The 11,998-nt window shown below is 40.1% G+C and overlaps 1 protein-coding gene across 1 annotated transcript in view; it reads right to left on the reverse strand.

The window, feature by feature from the left end:
- Positions 1–11,721, reverse strand: part of WDR49 (WD repeat domain 49) — a 133,533-nt gene extending 121,812 nt beyond the window's left edge. Inside the window, 2 exon segments of the mRNA XM_079921400.1 lie at positions 11,103–11,363; positions 11,686–11,721. Of these exon segments, the coding sequence (XP_079777526.1) occupies positions 11,103–11,270 (168 nt within the window). The 5' untranslated portion in view covers positions 11,271–11,363; positions 11,686–11,721.
- Between the last annotated feature and the right edge of the window lie 277 nt (positions 11,722–11,998).

Consider the following 11,998-nt stretch of genomic DNA (forward strand, 5'->3'; position numbering starts at 1 on the left):
AAATAAAAAGTTCAAGGAGAAAAAAAACAATACTCATTTCTCTTCCTGTGTTCCCCAACTCAATGTATGTTACTGCCTTAATACACTCAATCGATCAACGAGTTCTGCGCACCATCACTCCCACATCTCTCCACTAACCTCTGCTGTGCAGGCAGGCCATTGTACCAGCCCTTTAGTGGCCTCTCCGCCTCCTTTCGGTCCTGCTCCCACCTCCACCCCCCCGAACCATTTCAAAAACTACAGCCTTAGTGATCATTTCCAAAATGTCAATCCCATCATGTCATTCCCATGATTAAAACATGTCAGGGGCTCCGTACAGTCCCCCAATATCTGCCTCTTTATTTATTTGTGTGTGTGTGTGTGTGTGTGTGTGTGTGTGTATCACTTCTTCTTTATCCATTCATCTATTGATGTAGGTTGCTTCCACATATTGACTATTATAAATAATGCTGAAATGAACCTAAGGGTGTATACATTTTTTTTCAATTTTATTTTATTTATTTTTTATACAACAGGTTCTTACTAGCTATCTATTTCATACATATTAGTGTATATATGTCAATCCCAATCTCCCAATTCATCCCACCACCACCACCACCACCCACTTCCCCCCTTGGTGTCCATACATTTGTTCTCTACATCTGTGTCTCTATTTCTGCCTTGCAAACCTGTTCATCTGTACCATTTTTCTAGATTCCACATACATGCGTTAATATACGATATTTGTTTTTCTCTTTCTGACTTACTTCACTCTGTATGACAGTCTCTAGGTCCACCCACGTCTCTACAAATGACCCAATTTCGTTCCTTTTTATGGCTGAGTAATACTCCATTGTATATATGTACCACATCTTCTTTATCTGTCCGTCTCTTTGTCCGTCTCTTTAACACAGCTCTCTAAGGCCCTCTAGATGGTTCTGGCTTGATGCTCCAGCCTTATCTTTCCTTCCTTTCCCCTTTGCAGATGAGTTTTCTGACTTCTTCAAAAAGCATCATACTGCTTCTGCTCAAGCAAACTTTGTACTTCCCATCCTCTTTCTAGAAAACTACTCTCCCAAGCCCCATTTACCTGCCTGAGTGATGCCCTTCTGTCAGACGGCAGCCTGGATGTTTCTTCCTCCAGGAAGCCTCCCCGGAGTCCCCTCCCCAATGTGAGCTATGTGTTCCCCCAACATTGCTCTCTCCTCAGAGCACTGAGTGATTACACAATAACTCCAAGTTTATTTGTCAATATAGCTCTCCGTGAGGGAAGGTCTGGGTCTAGGCAGTTTTCAACTTCCAAAGGGTAAACATTCAATAAATATCTGTTGTAAGAATCAGTAAATGAATGAATGTATTGTTAATATTCTCATCTATATTGTAGAAGTGGTGCTCATCTGTTTTACCAATAATAGCCAGGTTGGGGAGGGGGTCAGAGTAGTGAACAATGGTCAAGTTATAGAATCATACTGTGTAAAATAATGTTGGAAGATGAGAAATAAATTTGAGTAAAGTTTAGCATTGTTCACTAAGAGAAAAGAGACAAAAATGGAAATCAGACCACTTTGGGTGATGTTCTGGTTTTGCCAACAACTCAAATGGACAAATCCCTTCATCTGGATTTTTGTTTCCTCACCTGAGAAATAAAGGCAACAATGCCTCTCTATAGTCTCTCTCTTAATGCTAAAGTTCAATGAAAGGAAGGGGATGGAGAAAACTACTTCATAGAGAGACAAAGTATGTATAAAAGGTGATGCTTTTAAATTCAGCTTCATTAGACCATACATTTAGAAAATAGTAGCACCGAGTCTTTAGGCTATTAAGATATACTGACACTTTAATAACATTTACCTTTGCATTGAATTATGGTATAGATAAGGAGTCCACAAAGCCATTTGCCATACCTTACCCTGCTACAAGCACAGTTCTATTTTTCCATAATTGAGACCTTGACACACAAGGTCTCAATTATGGAAAATACACACATTTTTCATTTTAGAATATGATTATGCACTGTTCTGCAATTTTCTTTTTTTCACTGAACAGTAAATCTTGGCAATCTTATGTCTTCCTTATTCTTTTTAATAGCTGAGTAGTAGAAGTAGACCATAATTAATTTATCCATTAATTTATTGATGAATATTTGGGGTGTTTTAAATACTCCATTTTATTGACAATATTACAATGAATATTTTTATACAAATTTTATTTCTGTACCTGTCATAATTTATTTAGGATAGCTTGTAGAATTGGAATTGCTGGTTCAAAAAGTATGCATTTGATACATTTTACATTTGATATATTCCAGAAAATTGCCTACCAAAAAAGCCTTCACAATTTACAATTTTAGTAATAGTGTTCATTTCCCTGATTCTTCGCCAACAGTAAACATTATTGATCTTTTTAATCTTTGCCAAGTTGATGAATGAAAAAGGATGTCTTCTTTTTTGATTAAAGTTTCAAATCCAATTCCTAGTGAGTTGGAGTATATTTTCACATGATTAGCAGCTATTTATGTGGCACTCTTCCTCGAATGCACAAAATAAAATATGTAATATATATTATATGTAAAATACACTGTATGTAAAATAAAGCTACATGTGATATGTGTACATGCATATATGGGTAGAAATGAATGAAAAATACACTAGAAGTATGCAACATTAAGAGTAGTTACCCAAGGTACTGTAGTTGCTAAGGGTAAGCCATGGTAAGAGGAGACTTTCATGTGTAACTTTGATTTTGTACGATGAAAATAATGTATTCCTTCTTTTTCTTTTAATAATAAAAGAACTCTGGGCTTCCCTGGTGGCGCAGTGGTTGAGAGTCCGCCTGCCAATGCAGGGGACACGGGTTCATGCCCCGGTCTGGGAAGATCCCACATGCCGCGGAGCGGCTGGGCGCGTGAGCCATGGCCGCTGGGCCTGTGCGTCCGGAGCCTGTGCTCCGCAACGGGAGAGGCCACAACAGTGAGAGGCCCGCGTACCGCAAAAAATAATAATAATAATAAAAGAACACTTAAATAAATAGGAATCATAAAAATTGTATATGACTGACTGCACCCCTTTTTTCTGTTTGCTTCTCCTCCCTCAACTTCCAGGAAATAAACCTGCTTCTTTATTTATGGTATGGACTCCAGTTGTTTCTCTACCCCCTTGAAGGATTCCCCTAAGATCCCGTCTTAGACACTCTGCTCTTTCCTCAAGATAATCTCATTTGCACCCAGGGTCGCCATGCTCTGGGGTCTCACACCGATTTCTCTCTGCCAGCCTGATCCTTCTACATGGCTCTACTTGGAGTTAATCAGAGCATCTGCAATTAGAGAAAGAAAAGAACACACAGGAGCTATGAAGAGAGAAAACAGGAACAGGATAAGGTGCTAACCCAGCCTGGGTAGTGAGAGAAGACTTTCTGGGATGGTGGTATTTAAACATGAAGTATGAGTGAGGAGCTGCCTGGAGATTGGGGGGAGGGAAGCGGGAATATTCCAACATGAGGCACCAGCATTTGATAGGTCCTAAAACAGGAATACTGTTAAAGTATTCAAGTAACTAAAATTCCACCAGCATGAACAATTTGGGTAATGTGCCAGTGTCAGATAATTTTGTGACTGACTTGTTGGAACCATAAATCCAGACTGAATACCGGTGGCGACGGGAGGGGGCCTTGAAGGAGGAGGTAAGGATTCCCTTGGAAGAAATAGATGTTCCCATTCTTTACAGCCCTAGGAAAGCGGAGAGATGGGTCTTAGACTAAAGTAAAGGAAAATATTTTCTGGTATCTCTGGGGCCAATAATCAGTTTGGCCTCCAGGCTCTAAGGAATGAGCAGTCTGGTATATTTCCAGGGGGATTAAGGCGCTGAAAGTAGCCCCTTGGCCGTATAAATGTGGCCAGAAGTGAGGAAGGGGAACAAGTTAGAAGGATACCAAGAGAAAGGTCTGACACAGCCTTATCCAATAGGACTTTCTGTGATGAGGAAAATCTTCTGTTATCGGCACTGTCCGATGTGATGCCTACAAGCTACATGAGCTCCTGAATACTCTAGATGTGGCCGGTGCTTGTGAGTAACTGAATTTTTTATTTTATTAAATTCTAACTTTATTTCATTTTAACTTAAATAGCCACATGTGGCCCATGGCCACCATATTGGACAGATCTGGAGGAAGACCAGTGTGACAACCTGGCCTCAGGGGTGTTGAGAGAATTAGGGAGGGAGAACATGGGAGGCGATGGAGTAGAGGAAAACCGTGTCCCTGGAAGTCCTCAGCAGAGAATGCTGGCGCCCAGAGAATCAATATCTCACAAGATGCTTATCTATAACATGGCGGTAAGACGTGACGAGGGAAGAAAAGACCCAAGGGATTCGTGTCTGAGCAAGCATGAGGCAGAGCTTCAGGCAAAGGTCAGAAATCAACAAGAGACAATTCAGAGGATTCCTATTTCTAGCAACAAAGTTGGTGGGGTCTCGTCTCATCATTGGGTGTGCTATACTTGTCAACACAGGACAAACGTGAAATCAAAATGGCACAAATTATAGTTCTCCAGTTGTCTTTCTTCATGTTGCTTTTTTTTGGTACGCGGGCCTCTCACTGCCGTGGCCTCTCCCATTGCGGAGCACAGGCTCCGGACGCGCAGGCTCAGCGGCCATGGCTCACGGGCCCAGCCGCTCCGCGGCATGTGGGATCTTCCCGGACCGGGGCACGAACCCGTGTCCCCTGCGTCGGCAGGCGGACTCTCAACCTCTGCGCCACCAGGGAAGCCCCATGTTCCTTTTTTAATTTTCAGGAAATTACAAAGGTAGGCTGTGCCCTAGATCTAAAGGTCTGGCTAAGTTGATATACTACAAATGAATAGCAATAGGCATCTTTGCTTTCTTTCTTTCTCCTTTATGACCAGTTTCTTGGTTGCCTTCTCTGCTTCAGTCCTGGCCAAAGCTTAAGGTTAAAATATCTGTCCCCCAAAAGCACTCTTCACCACCCTCTCTGACCAAGATTAATTTTTATAAGCACCTGTTATGAAAGCACACAGAGAAGTTAGAAAAGGCATGAAGCCGTTAGAACTTGTCACAAAATTTAGCACAAAGGCAGCAGTGTTCAGGAAGACCGATTTTTCGTATGTGTTGACAAAGAACTTCACTTGCTTGTGCTTTGGTGATGGCATCGTTTGTTAACCTCACCCATGAATTGTAGCAACTCGGACAAAACCACCAAAGAATTCCTCTGCCGTTTCCAGTTGTGCCAGCTGCAGGGCTGTTGGATTTGTCTTCATGCTATCACCTTAGTGCTGAGGAGGGGTGCCTGCAGGGTTCACTGATTTTCTACTGCCATCCAAAATAGGTTTTTTGGATTCCACTAAGGGAGTTGGGGCGAGAAGTGCTCTGCCCTGCTGCCTTTGTTCAGCAGGTGATGGATTGACTGAGATTGCTGAATGCACTCTGCACTATGGAATAAAGTTATAGATTAAGCTTTACCTGTTTACTTTCTCTCAAGCCTCCACTGAATGCCTTTAGAAAGGAAAAAATAATAATAAAAAAGCAATGAGTTATTCCTATCTTTCCCTTTTATTCTTCCACCCTTCTCGGCATTGATTTTATTGTAGGAAGTGTTGATTATTTGCTGATGGTGCATTAATTCCAAGTTACCAAGGCACAGTGCCTGTGTGCTACTCACTGGACATGCTCGTTTTGTTAATGAAGTCCTTATCCTATTGGATTCCTATTCCTTAGAGCAAATCTCAAAGGGAGATTGCCTGGTGGCCACTGGTAGCCATGCCATACAATGGGCTGGGAAGTTGGCAATCTACCACAGAACCCTGGCTCTGCCCCATGGGACAACTCAATTAAATATCTTTGAGCTTTATTCTCCTTATGTGTAAATGGGAAATAAAAATATCTGCCCTGCCTACATTTCAGGCTGGTGAGAGGATCAAATAACACGATACCTACAGAAGTGTTTTATAAAATCTTACTGAACTTCAAAGATATTAAATTTTTATTCATCATTTTTACCTCCACTGATTTCTAGAAAGAGTTTTAGTTCAGTTACAATAGAAGGTACATAGGCAGTTGGACCATTAAAGCAAAGATAAAAGAGCAAGGATCATATAATGAAAACAGAAGATAATTGTTCCAGAAAAATCTATGTTAAGAATAGTTGTATCAGTTGAACTCTGAATTTAGCTTTGAACTTCCTGGCAGCTAAGGCGAAACACAAAACAGCATTAGGCACATGACTTTCCTTAATCTATGAGATAAGTATGCTGGTTTATTAGGAGAGATGGAAATTTTCCTACCATTCACTCTAAGGATTGTGGGTGAGACTGTTTTCTGGGCACACACCTGCCTACACTTTCCAGATGGCCTTGCAATTGGGACGGGAACCTGGCCCACAAAACCTTTCCCCATGTGCTCCTTCATGCTCTTTCCCCATGACTAGCTTGACATATGGCCACTGTGGAAGGAGGAAGATGGAAGGAGCCTGGGGACCAGAATCCCTACTTGGAGCTGCCTGCCTATTAGAAATATCTGCTCTCTATATGAGCAAGAAATAAATCTTTATCATGAATGTGCTATTATATATTTTACACAGTTTGCACACCCTATAAAAATAAAGATTTTCTAATTTTGGAACTTTATTGGATTCCATAATATACAGTTTTTAACTATCAGTCTTACCTTAAAAATATATTTTTTAAATGATCTTCATGGGCTGTCTCATATTTTGACAGAGGCAAACAAAATCTAACAGTTCTGAGGAAAGGGAATGAAACAAAGATGGGTGATTTTATTTATGTGTTTGGAATAGTGATGTCTGGGGTAGAAAAGAAAGAAGCAAGAGGTAAGAATAGTTCTGGAACATGAGCCATAGCCAGGAAGGCCTGTCCATTTGGGTAACTTAATAGTGAAGATACAGTGAGCAATGAGAAGGCAGGTCCCTAATGAACTGGGAGAATCCTGACAGTTCGGAAAGAAGAATAAATAATGGAAAGGTGGGAATCTGATTGTCTGTATATTTTTTTTCAATCTCATAGCCTTTTAATAGATTAGCCCCACCTCACTTTAAAAATACAGACCAACACTGTCACCACCAAGCGGGTTCCTCATTTCTCCTTCTCATCCCTGGGAGAGGTAAGGATGGAAGGGGTGGGGCAGGAGGTCTTGGGTTTTTTGGGGGGGGGTTAATATGATTTATTTAATTGTAAATGTATGTAATTAAATTTTTTGTAACAGTTACTGTCTGTATTCCCTTAGAGTCTAGCCTGCCCAGCAGGGCAACAGAACTTTGTCCTGTTGGTACAAGGAAGCGTTGTTCATAGGCCCTACTGTAGACAGGAATCTTGGGAATTTTATAAACACAATCAAGCATGAAGATATCATACATTCTGTGGATTTAATCATTTACTACACCTTAAGCACAATTTTCAGACCTGCAAAAGTGCCTTCTGAATTTCTCTGGTCTTTTTAGATTGTCAGCACAAGTGTGTTGTGTTTAGATTCCATTCAGCTCCCCAAGACAAGTTTGTTCAGAGAACCTTCCCCTAACATCTCTGGGGACTTCCTGTTAGGATTTTTATTCTTCCTTTCTCACACTGAACTGTCCTGGCCCTTCCTACTTTAAGCAGAAATAGTTCACCTTTTACATGCGGTTTAGGAGATTTCATTTCAAGCTATTTAACCTAAAGATTTAGTAGGACTTCGGCAAACAGCAGCATGGAGTAGACAGGGTAGGGCCAGGCCATGGCTCTGGGCCAGAAAGAATGTACCAGGGGGTGATACAGACACAGTTGCTGACAGAGGCAGGTCAGGACCCAGTCCAGTGAGTCCAGCAGTATAGGCAAACTAGATACAGGCCAAATAGGCAACAAGGCTTCCAAGATCAAAGAGCAGACTGTCCTGACATGAAGTGGTCAACGATGGAGAAATAAAGAAAAGAAATATTCAGGAACCTACATAGCCACAGTCTTGGAAGAAAGTCAGTATACATCAAGTCTCAATGCAGCTTTTCCAAAATTCCATTTCCCTTGGACCATAATTTCTATTGCTCAGAATTCCTATAAAATTAGCAAATCACAGCCATCCTTCCTCACACAGTAACTGACTTCTGAAGTATCTAAGAAAATGTAAAATATGTTTGACATTAAAACAATATGAATATCCAGAGACCACATCATTTCTCTAAGCGTTACAAGTGCTACAGGAAAGTTTAAGTAACAAGCATTTTACAATTCTATGAATAATACAAGTTTCATTCCCTGCGAGCTGATATATGACTTTTTGGGCACCATCACTTGAAAGAAAAAGAAATGCACAAGTTACTTTTCTAGTACTTCTATCCAGATAACTTCTTTGTTCTAAAGAAGAGGATCAAGACATCACTTAAAATCTTTCACATGCTAATAGAATATGAAGACATGGAAAGATGATGCTTTTGTACTCTTCTATGTGAATTTGTGTCTTTGCAACACATTGCTTCCATTTCCTACCCCAATTAAAAGGAATGTAAAAGCATAGTTGTGAGTGTTATTCAAAGCTTAATTTTTTTTTAGGAAATGCATGAGTTAAAATTAAGAGAATGTTAAAGACCATATTGTTCAACCTCTACTCACTGAACATATAATACCTATGTTAATTGAGCACTTTTTCTGTGTCAAGCACTCTTTCGAGTGCTTTCCGGATAATACCCCATTTAATGCTCACAACAACCCTATTATTCGCACGTTAGAAACAAAGGAAACTGAGGCTCAGAGAGATTAAGCAATTTGCACAAAGTCTCATTGTCGGTGGCAAAACTGGGACTCAAATCCAAGAAGTCTGACCCCTGACTCTTATACACTAAGTGATTCTGACTCATACACCATCATGCAATAAACATAAGCATTACTCACTTCATTCCTAAATGTTACTACTAAGATTTATATGGTAGGTAATATCTCATTTGGAACCATATGTGAAACATTGACTACAGGAAGACTCAGCTTCCCATTTTTCAATAAAGCATTGCTACTGCTATTTAAGGACATGGACTTTACCTACTGTCTGAAAACTCTTCAACCCCAAATAAGCAATCTGAGTACAAAAAACAAAATAGGAGATGAAAGGATCCAGTGCCAGAATCGTGGCATTCCAAGAGCATGTCTTTAGTGACTGGACTACAAATCACTGACTTTGGGGTTCTGTGTTGCAGGACAGCCCCTGAGGGCAATTTTTCTTTTCACAACAATCTACACCTGTGGCCTGCGGGTCCAACGCTCATGGCAGATGGAAGAGAGTTCACAGAAATCATCTAGTATATGATTCTTCTCTAGGTGTCCATGCTGTGTGTGGAAACTGTTGTCTCAAGGGCCTAACTTTTATTCCCGATTGTACATTTGCCATTGGATCGTTCCATTCTGTCTGTTGAATCTGGTAAAAATCGATGGACTTCATTTTTTCTTGAAGTATGCCTGCAAAGCTCAATTTTTTTTTTAAATTACATTTTTAAAAAAGATTGTAATTAGATTGTCTAGGTTCATGCAAGCTCTGAACAGCAATTTCTTTCTCCCTTTTGGTCCATCAGTGGTACCTGCTGTTCCAACTGGTTAATTTCAAAATAAGTGATCCAGCCTTTGAAACATTTAAAGTTAAATATATATATATCTTGAGATCCAATTTTCCTATTTCACTTTGGTTCACTCCAGACTAACTGGTAATTTGAAAAGAACACCCACCCCTAACCTTTTATAGCAGTTTCACTTTCTAACACATTGACTTTATACAGTTGACCCTCCTAATAGACCCTAGCGTTCAACTTTGTGTTCTTAACACCAGAAAAAAACTGCCACATTTCTGTTCATTCCAGAGTCAAAGCTGTCCTAGTCTGCTGTTACGTTTTTCTGAATGTCCTCAAGCTGTCAAAATGTTTGCTACGTCTATCAAACTATGCCAGATTCATTTGGGGCATTGGACATGAGCATCACTAAAATCTTTCAGACAAATGGGTTTGGATGAACTGCAAATACATGAAGATTAAAATGAGAAAAGTGTAGGGCAGCGCATGTCTTTGCTACTAAATATGATAGAGTCTATTAAAAAGAAATGATTGATACTATTGGGACATTCTCAACACAGGTAAAATTTAACTTGTTATACAAAACAGGGTATAGTAGAGTATTTCAGTGGTTAGCAACTCTTTTTTTTTTTGGATAGGTAAAGATTAAAATTTGTACCAACTACAGACCAATATAACGGTGAGATTTCATCATGCTTTATTAATTTCAAGGTGGTATTCCCAAACATTGTATGTCTGTTTCAAATTAATATGACGCTCTCAAGCACCCCAGAGGACATTCTGAAGCCCTGAGATCATATTTTAGCAACTGTAATGCAGCAGGAAGGATGGAGGCTCATGTCTACCTAAATTCCACAGCACGGAAGAGCACTTCTTCCTATCAGCATGAGAAGCTAAGAATCATTTTGATATATGCTGTTCATTAGGCATAGCTGCAGAATTCAAAATTAAGATAGAGAGAAGGAACTTATTCATTTACAGTTAAAATTCTTATGGTAATTAAAATTTTTTAAATTTTGTTTTCATTGGTATTGCTCCAATATTTGCAAAAAGAGTGGCAGACTGGTCCCTCCCATGGGATCTGGGACAATAAAGTGCCACAATCTGCTTTGAAAAGGAGCTGCGTCGCTGGGGTGAGGCAGGGGAGAATGTTTGCACACCGGGAAGTGGCTATTTGCATTTCCAGAGGGATACTTCCATGTTACCTGCAAGGACAGTTATTATTGGGAGTCACCCTAGAGGTCTGGCTTCCCCCTGTCACCGTCGTAACTTTCTGTTTTCCAAAAATATGTTGATCTCTAAGAAAAAAATTTGTCCAAGAATTCACTTTCCTTCCTGGATGGTAATGATATTCAACAGCAGCAATTTCATACTAAATAATATTATTTGTCCCGAAGAACTGAGGGATAAAGTTACTCTGGTGTTAAATCCAGGTCTGACCAATTCTTTTCAGTTCCCTGTTTTAACCATTAAGCATATTAAAAAAAAAAACAAAAAACTTTTAAGAGAAAATCTGTTTCATCCTGGTCTCCTTCATGAGCAACTCAAAGTCTCCAGGAAATAAGATTAACGCTTACCTCAAAGGCTCTTTGTATTTGGACAAAGTCGCCCAGGCTGAGTTGGTTTTCAAGCAGGGCTATGCAGGCATCTTCCTCTGCAGTTTCACCTTGTGAAATTCTCTCTGGGTTCTCTGGCCCGGGCTGGGATCCTTTGTTCAACTCAAGTGTAGCATTCTGGCAACTCATAATGGCTTTACCTCTTTTTAACAGCCGTCATTTTAAGAGCAGTCAACTCTCTAAGTATTTTTCTTTTTCTTTTTCTTTTCCTTCAACAGGTGCCTTTGAAAAGAAACAACTTAGCAATCGAATTCCAGAATCAAAGTACATTTCAAGGTACTCAATTAGGAGGCAAAAAGTTCAAGCCCAGAGGTAGGGAATGAAAGCTCCCAACCCCCACACTTCCTTAATTCCGCAGTTTATTTTCAAAACCCACTGTTGAATTGTTTTAAAACATCCCCTCCTTATACTCTGTTTAACCTGGCTTGACTTTAAAAAGTGTAAAAGCTTCCCCTGTGTTTATAGAAACTGACACAGAATGCAACATCTAATACTCATTTTAAATGCATTAGAAAAGCAATTTCTCAAAATCTCTTTGGCTAACCTTGCTTCTATTCACATGTTGTGGTTTTAAAGTCCATTTTCTTGTGTGGAGGCGTGAGGTAACACAGCTGCAAGGTTTCCGCCCCAGTGAAGCGCTTGCCTCTGAAGGCCACCTTCCCAGCAATGTGGCCTTGTTTGTTTCAGCCCTCCCTGCTGCCTTTGTGTGCTTCCTGGCAACCAACATAAAGCCCTTCACCTCCCCAACTAATGAATGACCTGAAGGTTGGAATATACAATGTAAACATTGCGGCTTTTTTAAAGGACAATTCAGCGCACTCATTTTTTATTAAACTTCAGCCCTGCATTATTTAATG

Source organism: Stenella coeruleoalba (genome assembly GCF_951394435.1).
Source record: "Stenella coeruleoalba genome assembly, chromosome: 5".
Classification (NCBI taxonomy): domain Eukaryota; kingdom Metazoa; phylum Chordata; class Mammalia; order Artiodactyla; family Delphinidae; genus Stenella; species Stenella coeruleoalba.